The sequence below is a fragment of the Aspergillus clavatus genome, genomic scaffold (assembly GCF_000002715.2).
Source record: "Aspergillus clavatus NRRL 1 1099423829791 genomic scaffold, whole genome shotgun sequence".
NCBI classification, from domain to species: domain Eukaryota; kingdom Fungi; phylum Ascomycota; class Eurotiomycetes; order Eurotiales; family Aspergillaceae; genus Aspergillus; species Aspergillus clavatus.
The window spans coordinates 1,021,172-1,033,334 of record NW_001517108.1 but is presented as its reverse complement, the minus strand read 5'-3'; the positions used below and the strand labels follow the sequence as shown (position 1 = coordinate 1,033,334).

At 36.9% G+C, this 12,163-nt stretch overlaps 1 protein-coding gene across 1 annotated transcript, besides 4 other annotated features; it reads left to right on the top strand.

Annotated features, from left to right (window-relative positions):
• Window positions 1-685: 685 nt before the first annotated feature.
• Window positions 686-716: a microsatellite.
• A 2,392-nt stretch (window positions 717-3,108) lies between these two features.
• Window positions 3,109-3,213: a microsatellite.
• Window positions 3,110-3,213: a microsatellite.
• A 2,191-nt stretch (window positions 3,214-5,404) lies between these two features.
• Window positions 5,405-5,456: a microsatellite.
• A 2,629-nt stretch (window positions 5,457-8,085) lies between these two features.
• Window positions 8,086-11,799, top strand: ACLA_071260 (uncharacterized protein; the record flags this gene model as incomplete). The annotated part of the gene is made up of 9 exons (XM_001275518.1): window positions 8,086-8,209; window positions 8,323-8,338; window positions 8,456-8,478; window positions 8,540-8,657; window positions 8,728-8,827; window positions 8,899-10,345; window positions 10,404-10,500; window positions 10,557-11,342; window positions 11,430-11,799. 9 exons carry the CDS (start codon window positions 8,086-8,088, stop codon window positions 11,797-11,799), a joined length of 3,081 nt encoding a protein of 1,026 aa, XP_001275519.1.
• Between the last annotated feature and the right edge of the window lie 364 nt (window positions 11,800-12,163).

The window sequence follows — 12,163 nt, the reverse complement described above, 5'->3', positions numbered from 1 at the left end:
TCTATTAAAGCTAGACTACCTACTAAGATCCTATTTAATACCCCTAATAAGCCCCTAACTTAGAGAGAGGTATATATACCTATTATAAAGATTAGTATAACTAGAGTATTTAAAGCTACTTATATAATATATTTAGCCTTCTCCTCTTTAGTATATAAAGCTGTTTTCCTCTACCTAAAGCTAATTAAACCTTAGTATAAGTTTATTAACTTTAGTAGTTATCTTATTAAGCCTAAACATATCTACCTAGACCTTACCTATATTTAATACTTATTTAACCTTAACAGGGCCATGGAATTCCTAGAAGGATATAAGAAAAATATTAAATATAAATTAGATAGATTTACCCTAGAGATAGTATATTACTATATATATAGATATAACTAGGAACTCTCTCTAATTAAATAGACTTATACTTAGCACTCTAATTTTTTTATATATTAGGTTACTAATACTAATATTACTATTATAGATTAGTTCAGAGTAGCACAAAATGATTTAGAGCCTCTATCCCTATAATATATAGGTAGACTTAATAACATCCTTTAGATTATACTATAATATAGAGTTTATAACCTCCTAGCTAAGCTCTGGGTTCCTATATAACTTACTAAAATTAAGACTATCTTACTAAAGATAGAAAGAGCTATCTATACTACTAGATAAGAAGAGGCCCTGGCTAAGGATAGTAATAATAATACTAATAATAATAATAAACTATAAGTACTATTTATAGAGCTACTAATCCCTACCTATATAATAATATATATTCTATATATTAGGTCAAAATAGTATATTACTTAGGTAATTAAATATTATAGAAGTTAGGTCATAACTAAACACATTCCCTAAATACTTAATAGGTACTATGTAGTCTTTGACCTTATTCTAAAAAAGAATATTAATAATATGTTAGAGAATGAATAGGGATAAATAGATTTATTTAACTATAATACTAAGTTTACTAAAGCATCAGAAAAGGACTTTACTAAATATTACTAGGATAAACCTACTATAGTATTATATACCCTCCTTATAATTATACTAGACTTTACTATTAAATACTTCTTTACCTAATATATTAGATAGTTACTTATTAATCTTAAAGCCTGATATTTTAACCACCCTATAGATAAATATAAGTAGCTTAATATACTACTTACTAAATAGGAACTATCCTGTGTATTATAGAAGAATCTTAATACTATTTACTATGAGTTTAGTAGTTAAATATCTTAAAATAACCATATTCCACCAGACTAAAGTATTCCCTTTATGTACTACTAGATTACCACACATCTTTGCCATTCCCTACTGCTTGCTGAGATATTATAATTTTTCCTTTTTTTTTTTTCTCTTTCTTTTCACTAAGTTGTGATTGGGCTCTGCCTTTTACATAACAGGGATATTATTATGATTATCATGGTCCTACCATACAACCACAGGGAATGAGTCATGTGACATAATAAGATATCCCTATAGCAGAGGCCATAGTAAAAGCATTATCTTTTCATCCATCACAAAATCCATCACCACCTATCGTGGTTTTACGACTATCATTGTAACAATACTACCTATAGATAGATAGCTAGATAGAATACCTAAATAATATGCTAGGATAGTACTTACAAGCCTATATTAACTTTAGTTAGGAAGACTAGGTTAACTATCTCCCTATTATAGAGTTTATCTATAATAATATATATTAGACATCTATTAAGAATATATCTTTCTATATAATTATAGGTGTTGACCCTTACATGATAGTAATAGATTCTATAAACTAATTAAAGAGTGAGGTTATAGAAGAGTTAGTTATAAAGAGATTAATTAAATTAGAATATACTTATAAGTATATAAAGGAGGCTCTAGTAAGGGCCTAAGCCTACTAAAAGAAATACTATAATAAGAAATATATTATAAAGGTATTTTAAGTAGGAGACTAAGTCTAGATCTCTATTAAGAATATATTATAGATTAGACTAACTATAAAGTTAGATTAGTTAAATACTAGTCTAGTATAAATTATAGAATATATAGGTAACCTAGCCTACTATATAAATCTACTACCAGGCCTTAAGATATATAATATATTCTATATCTCTATACTCTATAAATATAAGGAGATAGAAGAGGTAAACTTATAGGAATGCTTCCCTATCTATAAAATAGTAAAAGAGGACTGTAAATACTACCTAGAGGTAATCTTAGACTTATAAGGGGATAGATAATCTATAGAGTATTATATCTAATAGAAGGAATATACTAAGGAAGATAATACTTAGAAACTTATAAAAGGCCTACACCACCTATAGATCTATAAAGACTATATAAGGAACCCTATAAGGAGGGGAAACTTATCTTTATTAAGGAAAAGATAAAATAATAAATAAAAGAAATATAAAAAAAAAATCCCTAACTCCTAAACCTACTATTATAAAGATACCTAATATTAAGCATGAGTATAATATAGTTTATAGAGCTAGGAAGATGGCTACTAGACCTAAGGATACTTAAAAGAATAGTTCTTATAGCTATAGTAGAGGTAGTTATTATACTTCCTAGCTAGCCTACTAGAAATATATACTATAAATACTAAGCTTATACTTAGATTATAATAGATACTATACTCCTAGTTAGTAAGAGGTCTTACCCTAGCTCTAATTATAAGGATAGCCTTATAGAGCTAGATATAGACTCCTAACTAACTAGATATACTAAAGCTATATTAGTTAATAGAGTAGAGCAGGGTCCTAGTAATTTATACTTACTCCTAGCCTAATAGAGGTTATAATCCTATCTAGGGTGGGAGCCCTATAACTACTACTAGATTCCTCTATAAGCAGGGGAGGAACTAGGTATCTAGGGGTAGCTCTACTATTAGGCTAGAAGCCTAGGTAGTAATACTACTAGTAGTAGGTATAGGGACATCCTAGTTAGCCCTAGGAGTACCTACTAGAGGTAGTAGTAGCCTAAAGATAGAGGCTCCCCTTATAATAGGGGCTGGCTATACTCTTATTAAATTAATAAAAAAGAGCCTATATATAACCCTACATAGGGGGAGGAAGACTCCTATAAGAATAAGGAAAAGAGAGGTAGGAGGAGCTATAGTAATAGTAGTAATAGTAGTAGTAGTAGTAGTAGGGGTAGTAGTAGTAGTAGGCCTAGTAGGGGTAGTAGCAGCAGGCCTAGTAGTAGTAGTAGTAGTAGTAGATATAGGAGGGAGAGGTATAATAAATAGTAGTAGTAATATAAAGGCTATCTCCTCCTCCTTTTATAAGAACTATTAGTAAGAATACTATAGACTTATAAGCCTTTACTTACCTCTAAGAGATTAGAGGAGATAGATAAGAGTAGAGATATAAAGAAGAAGATATAAAAGGATATTTTTCTATAAAATATCTTATAATATATTAACTACCTCTTTCTAAATATTATAAATTACAGAAGGTCCCTTACTAAAACTTTTATAATAAAAATTAAAGAAAATATAGAAGATAAAGAAAAGAAGAGCTTATATATTTTATAAAAATTATTACTACCCTAAATCCTACTCTATAGAAATTTTATATAATAAGGCTATTAAGGGATTTATAGGAGTATTATAAGAATAAGTAATATAAATCTAAAATATATTATAAGAAGATTTTAATAGTGATAAAAATATTATAGTTAAAGAGGTCTATCTATAACTAAGTCTTTATAAGAAGATAAATAAATATAAGTTTATAAAAGAAGAGGATAGTAAATCTTTTCTATTATTTATAATTTTCTCTCTATAAAAGAGGGTTTTTACTAAATAAAGGTTTTTACTAATATATTCTATTATAAATAAGGAACCTTAGACAGACCTTAGGGGCTAAGGTCTTTTAAGGGGGGGGTAGTTATAAGGATTATAAAGGTCTATTATATATTATATTAAAGCTATCTTTATAGAGGAACCTAATAATAAGAAGGTTCCTTATAAGAGGTTATATAAATAATTATATAACCTATAAAGATATAAACCCTGCCCATAACTACTAAACTTTAGAGTTTAGTGATAATCTCTTTGAATAAGGACACCTATATTTAAATCTATTTGTAATCATTCTTCTTTCATACTAGTTTCTAATTCTCGCGGATCATAGATCCTTATACTTAGCTTATAGAATTATCTATACTCTTTTTATTATGGAAGGGGTATCTATAGAGAGAGAATTAATAAATTTTTATATCTTCTACCTATTATTTAGCTTAGTAAGGAGCTTTTTAACCTAATCTTTAATTTATATAGAAATTATATAGGTAGTTAAGCTTTAATCTAATATATCTTCTACTAGAAGAAAGTAGCTAGATCCATATAAATTAATGCTAAGACTTATAATTCTTTCTCTATAAATATTTATTAATTTATTATATATAAGATTTAGATACTATGTGGTTTAAAGCTACTAGAATAGCTTTATCTAGATAAAGCTATAGTATAAATCTAGTATAGTAGTGGCTATAGTCTTAGGTAAAGAAGGGGAGTATTTTAGATTTAATACTTAGAGAAATAATACTATTCCTAGTATTAAAAATATATAAAGAGGTAGGCATTATAGAAGATAGCTATTCCTAATTACTAATTAATCTTAGAAGTTAATACTTTTTAATAGTTAAAGATGCTTATTTAATGATTTATATTCTTATTTATCTTTGTTTAATGCTATAATTCTCATAATCTAATATATTAAGATATATAGGTAGTTAGGTAGGTTATATTAAAATTTTAATTAAAATTAGGGTAGTAGGTGCAGTAGGTATATAGAATCTAGGAGATAAGTATCTATAAGTATTCTAAGTAATTTCATATATAAATTTATATAGAAGCCTACTTCTTTGAATTAGTAAAGATTATAAATAGCTATAAATTCAGCTAAACTTTTATTCTATTACCTAGAAGATGAATTTCCTATAGTAGTGGTAGTGATAAGTAGTAAAAGTTAATAATTTCTTATATATAAAGATATATATTTTAATATTATTAGATGAAATCTACTACTATTTCTTAGAGTATATATATAGCTTTCCTAGGTAATAAGGCACCTGCTAGCTACTAATTCTAATTAATCTAATTCTATGGGGTAGTAAAATTCAGGGGCTCTAATTAGTTAAAAAAGTCTTAGTATTATTACTAGATTAGGGGGGTTCAACTGCTGAAAAGAAAAAAAAAACATTAGAAAATTCTGAAAGAAAGAAAATAATTTTTTTTTTCAACTTTTCAAGGACCCTACTAGGGACCGAACCCTCACCGCAGTGAGTTTAGTGAGGGTTGGATCTGATTTTTGCGGTCCGGGTATGCAACTCTAGAAAAGTCTTAATAGCCTATTAAGAAAAATCTTAATAAAATATCCTATAAATAAACTAATATAGCTATAGGATAAATATTTATACCTAGTTATATTTATTATATATATCTATATCTATATATAGACTAATTAAAGCCTATTCTACTTATTATATAGGATAAAACTAAGATTATTAAATAATAATATATACTTAAAGAAATTACCAAACTAAGAGAATTAATTTAGGAGAGTCCTATATACTTAAGTATTAGTATATAAGAAATTATTAATCTATATAATAAAGAGAAGAATGATTTAAGACTTAAAGATTAAGAATACTAGTTTATATAAAGATTAATAAGTCCTTATATATAATAAATCCCTATAAAAATTTAAAAGTAAGTAATATAAGCTATATAAAATTATAAAAGTCTATCTATTTAGAATATATATACTTTAAGAACTAGATAATTATATTCTAAAGAATTTAATTAATAGATAAAGACTAGTAAAAATAACTATTAAAGAGAAGCTATAATAATTATAGACTTTGATAATACTAAATTAGAAACTAAAAAATGCTAGAATATTAATCTAAAACCTAATTAAGATTTAAAAGGTCCTTAATAAATCTAAAGAAACCTCACTATCCTATATAGAATTATTAGACTAAAAATTAAAATACAAAACTTATACTTATTTATCTTAGATAAAGATTATATATTAAACTCCCTATAATAAAATAAGTTCTTTATTTATAAATATTAAAACTTACTTACTAATCTCCCTAATAATAACTATCTTAATCTTTATTTAATAAATCTATATAAAAGGGCCTATAACTCTAGGCTAATAATATAGATTTATCTAAAATAGAAAACTATAAGGTTATTCTATAGTACCCTATAGTCTATATAGACTAAACTTACTATATTAAAGTCTTATAGATAATACTTAAACTATATAGATGAGGATGTGATTCTAATAGTAGTTTAAATCTAAATAACTACTAAACTAAGACTAAAAGATTCCTCTAGGTAGGTATAAATAGTATTTAACTTATCTAAAGATAGATCATATATTCCTACCTATATATGAAATGCTTCTATACCTAGATTAATATATTAATATTCCTCTTTCTACCCCATAATTAGATAGATAGATAGTATTAAATATTATAAGTAGCAGTGAGGAACCAAAGGGAAGAGAGACAGGCAGGCAACCCCCTAATATTAATCACTAACTTTAATTGCTACTCTACCATGGTGTATTATAATAGTATAAACTATATAAGAGTTTTAGAATGCCTAAAGGTCATCTCTTTTAGGCTTTTACTATATTAATTAAAGATATTAATTTAGATTTAGACCTACCTACCAGCAGGACTATAATATAGTAAATAGGACTTAAAAGGGGTAATATAAGATAAAAATACTAACTAATTATCCTACAGGTTATATATTAGGGGTAAGGCTTATATAAGAATTATATATAGCTTAAGTAAGCTATATACACACCTAAAATAATTAGCTAGGCTCAGTAGAACTTAGGTAATCACTACCTCAGCTTACCAATAAATAATAATCTAGGTACTTCTATTAGCCTGATCCCAACAGGGCTTAGTAACAATATCTCAGGATCTAGAGGATCCCAGGAGTCAGGACAAGGCATCCTAGGATTTTAGGAGTCTCAGGAGTTACAACTTACAAGATATGTTGAACTTTTGGTTACTATTTGATGCTACCAATCAGGAAATGCTTTAAAGCTCTATGGGGCTACTTACCTAATGTTGCTCAAGCCAGAAGGTCTCTGGAATTCAGCTGGGGTCTCCATGTTGACTTAGGTATCTGTATTATGGTCCTATGGATGAGACTTGGTCCCGAACCCGTGGTGCGGAGTACACAGTGTGACCATGCATGAAATGTTGACTCTCTTTCTCCATCTAGATAGATACCTAGTTACTGTACCCGATCCCTTTAAATCCTAGTATATTATTAGTGCATCTCCTTCCCTCTCTGTAGTTACCTATCAAGCTCTCCCATATCAACATGCTTCGTTTTAGTCAATAATAAGGATCTAAAGAGATTTTCACTTTCGCCTCCTGTCCGATGATGTCAGAGACTCTCCACCTGCATGGCCAGCAAACCTTGGAAGTTCGGCCGCCAAACAAGAGTCCAGACTGTGCAGAACTGAGAACTGTCCCTCCCAAGCCCGTTTCTCTTGGGCCTCTCGACGGTCTGATAAGCCGCTGCGGTCATCGGGCAAATTAGGTTGGTCATGTCCCTCTGAGTTGTTGCCTTAAGCTAAAGAGAACATGCAGCAATTTGCGCAGAAAAAAAAAAGTTAGTTAGTTAGCGTGGGTAAGCTACTGTGAATCTTGTTATCTCTACCTGGGACTAGTAGTACAGACTGTACAGTAGATGCTAGATAGCAGCTAGGTAGCTAGGAGCCATTGCCAGAATTGTCATGAATCACTAATCATATTACTATATTACGACCAAGTTCTATCCTAGCTACTATTATTCCTACATCTAGAGCTTGTAAGGTGCTGACTGACTGACTACTGAGGGACCTGGCCTGCAACAACTAGGAGCTAAAAGAAGTTGTTCCTTTAAGATTCGACCAGCTCGCTCTCCCTTCTCCAGCTCTCTCTCTTTTTTTTTCCCACTCTTCCCTCCTCCTCCTCCTTCTTCCTCTTCTCCTCGGTCCCGTTAGCGTTTTTCCGACTTTCGTTCCCTGTCCTGGATTCTGTTCTTCCAGTCCATTGCCGACCATGGTTTTGATCGACAGGCAAGAGTACCTCACCCAGGAGGAACAGCGACTGAAGGAGGACCGCGAACGCAACAAGTACTGGAAGAAATGGGGTCCCTACGTTGCAGAGAGACAATGGGCAACCGGTGAGTTCTCTTTCGATCCTACGCAATTACTACTCCCTACTTCTCGGTGGATGGGATTTTCGCTGTGAGACAGGCCTGGTTTGCTAATGACCTCATTTTCCGGCTCGGTGCAGTCCGAGAGGATTATTCGTAAGTGCTCTTTCTTTTTATTTTTCTCTATCCCTTCCATGATGATAATTGGGACACTTTCTCGATGTTCCCTTATAGAGTCAATCCTGCTTGGTATCATTGCTAACGAGTTATCAGTGAGAATGGGGATGCGTGGAGCTGTAAGTCTCTCTCTTTTTTCCTTGACATGTGGTCGTGCGCGGGGCTGATCGGCGTGCTCAGACTTCACCCACGACCATGCCCGATCGAGAACATACCGCTGGGGCGAGGATGGAATTGCCGGTGTATCAGATACCCACGGTCTACAAAATATCGCATTCGCTTTCTGGAATGAAAAAGAGTGAGTCTCGGCTCATGCTATGTGGATTGTGTGTCTGGCGCCATTGCTGACCATCGCTTTTGAAAAATAGTGAGTTTCTCAAAGAGCGCCTGTTCGGGTTATCCAACCCCCAAGGAAACCATGGAGAAAGTATCAAGGAAGCTCATTTCCACGTGGATAATACCCCAACGGTAAGGATCCCAATACAAGGATCCCATCTTCCCCGCGTGCATGGGCATTGACTCGACGTTTGCAATTCTAGCACTCGTACATGAAATACCTCTACAAATACCCGCAGAAGAAATTCCCTTATCAAGACCTGATCGATGAAAACGCACGACGCTCCCGGCAAGATCGCGAGTATCAGCTCCTGGATACCGGTGCATTTGAGGATAATCGCTACTGGGATATCTTCATTGAGACGGCCAAGGAAGGGGATGATGAGGATGAACTCATGTTCCGGATCATTGCTTACAACAGAGGTCCCGAACCCGCTCCGTTGCATATCGTCCCTCATGTGTGGTTCCGAAACACCTGGTCGTGGGGATACGAGGGCCAGTCGGAGAAGCCGTCCATGGAGAAGGTGTCTGAACTCACGGCCAAGACCAATCACAAGAAGCTTGGGGAGCGTTACGTACGGTTCTCGCCTTCTCCCGCCTTTGGTGAGGCTCAGGAGGACGTCATGCCTCGGATGATGTTCACCGAGAATGAGACGAACAACGAGCTACTCTGGAACAGCAAGAACGACCAGCCTTACGTCAAGGATGCGTTCCATCGCTATATCGTCAACGAGGAGAAAGATGCCATCAACCCTGCCAACAAGGGCACCAAATTTGCCGCGTGGTATGCCTTTGACGAGGGAGATGGCATTCCTCCAGGCGAATGCGCCGTCGTCCGTTTCAGGCTTTCCAGCAAGAACGAGCCGTTTGTCGATGAAGAAGTGCTGGACGATGTGGTCGAGCAGCGCAGGACCGAGGCCGACGAGTTTTACTACCGTATCAGCCCTCTGCCCATGAGTGACGATCTGCGGAGTATTCAGAGACAAGCATTTGCCGGCATGATGTGGACGAAGCAATTTTACCACTTTGTCTGGGAACAGTGGGCCAACGGTGATCCTGGGATGATCCCGCCTCCTCCAGGACGTAAGCATGTTCGCAATCAGCAATGGAAGCATCTCTACATCGACGATATCCTGTCGATGCCAGACTCCTGGGAGTACCCTTTCTTTGCTGCTTGGGATACAGCGTTCCATTGTATTCCTCTGGCCATGATCGACCCTGATTTCGCAAAGAAGCAGCTGGACATTCTCACTCGCGAATGGTACATGCACCCCAACGGTCAGCTCGCAGCCTATGAGTGGAATTTCGGTGATGTGAACCCACCCGTCCATGCGTGGGCTGTGTTCAGGACCTTCAAGATCGAGCGGAAGATGTATGGCCGGCAGGATCTGGACTTCTTGGAGCGTGTCTTCCAGAAGCTCTTGCTGAACTTCACCTGGTGGGTCAACCGCAAGGACTCCGAAGGCAAGAATGTTTTCGAGGGAGGTTTCTTGGGTCTGGACAATATCGGTTTGTTCAACCGCTCCGAACCTCTTCCAACCGGAGGTGTCTTGGAACAAGCAGACAGTACTGGCTGGATGGCTTTTTACTGTCTCTGCATGCTCAACATTGCCCTGGAATTAGCCAAGCATCGCCGCATTTATGAAGACAGTAAGTCCCAGGTTTCACAAGGAAAATTGAGTGATGAGCTCGCACTCACCACGTCCAGTTGCCTCGAAATTCTTTGAGCATTTCCTGCTCATCAGCGATGCCATGACTTTCAAGTCGGGAGGAAAGGAATCCTCCCTGTGGAACGAAGAAGATGGGTATGTGCACCTCACAAGGCAACCGGATTGAGCAAGCGGCTGATGCTATTTTGCAGTTTCTACTACGATGCTATTTCTTATGGGGAGCCATGGACGCAACAGCTTCCCGTGAGGTCGCTGGTCGGCTTGATCCCGCTGTATGCTGTCCTTACACTCGAACCTGAGTTGATCAACAAGTTCCCCTCTTTCAAGCGGAGAATGGACTGGTTCATTGAGAACAGGCAAGATGTTGCAGAGAGGAATATTGCCAGTATGAAACGCCGGGGCAAGGATGATCGCCTCCTCTTGTCGCTGGTCAGCAAGGATCGTCTGGAGCAGATCTTGAAGCGGATGCTTGACGAAACCGAGTTCTTGTCCGAACATGGCATCCGGTCCATGTCCAAGCACCATGAGAAACATCCGTACTCAATGGATGTCAATGGCCAGACATTCAGAGTCGGCTATGTGCCGGGCGACTCCGACAGCGGCCTGTTCGGAGGCAACAGCAACTGGCGTGGTCCTGTCTGGCTGTGCGTCAACTTCTTGCTCGTAGAGTCTCTTCTGCGGTTCTACATGTTCTACGGAGATTCCTTCCAAGTGGAATGTCCTACCGGCTCTGGAGATTACATGCATCTCGGCCATGTCGCCGAGGAAATCCAACATCGCCTGCAGCATCTGTTCGCCCGGAACGACGAAGGGCGCCGCGCAGTCAACGACAACTCCGATCTCCTCGACTTCGACGAGCACTGGAAAGACTACATGTGGTTCCACGAATTCTTCGACGGAGACACTGGCCGCGGTCTAGGGGCTTCTCACCAATGTGGATGGACAGGTTTGATCGCCAAGGTGATCCATGATACCGGGTAAGCTTTTTCCTTCCCATCCCCATCTCTCTCCTCCCAAGCCAAGTCTGCCATAACACAAATACTCATCTCTTCTATTTCCCTCAGCGTCAACTGCCGTCTCCCACAAACCCCCCGCTCCCCCTTCGCCGCAGCCTCCCACTACTTCGACGACATCTTCACCCGCTCCGGCCGCCCCCGCAGCAGCCGCAGACCCAGCATCCGCCGCTCCGCGTCCATCACCCGCTCCATCGGCAACCGTAGCGACTTCGAATCAGCCTTCACGGGCGCCGAAACCCCCGCCGCGGACATCCTCTCCGACGACGAGCACGACCGCGGCCTGCCGAATGGCATCGACGAGCACGTCTCCAATTACGTCGCGAGCCAGCTGCAGCGCGTGAGAAGTTCGGCTTCCATCGCCGCGTACGAGGATGAGTTCGAGGCGCAGGCGGACCGCACTCCTCCAAATGGTCATTAGGTGCCTTCTTTGTTTGATAGAAGAGTGAGTGGAGGGGGGCCGTTACATTGGTGATACATAGTGCGCATGTCTCCAGGGTTATGGTATATATATTGGTGAGATGATCTAATGGGGTAGAGTTGCATTGCATTGCATTTGACATACTTCAAGAACGAGTCCACAGCAGCGTCAAAGTCGTAGTCATACACACAGAACGTAAATCTTTTGTCATGGGAATACGTATAGCACTCCCTCCTACATGGTATATTTAGCAGTCGTACCACAAGCTTGCTACCTAGTACTTTAGCCTCACCTCGAGCTCTTCCCAACCCTCCGATCACAAGGCATACCACCAATCCCCTCAAACATCAATATCTATATAAAT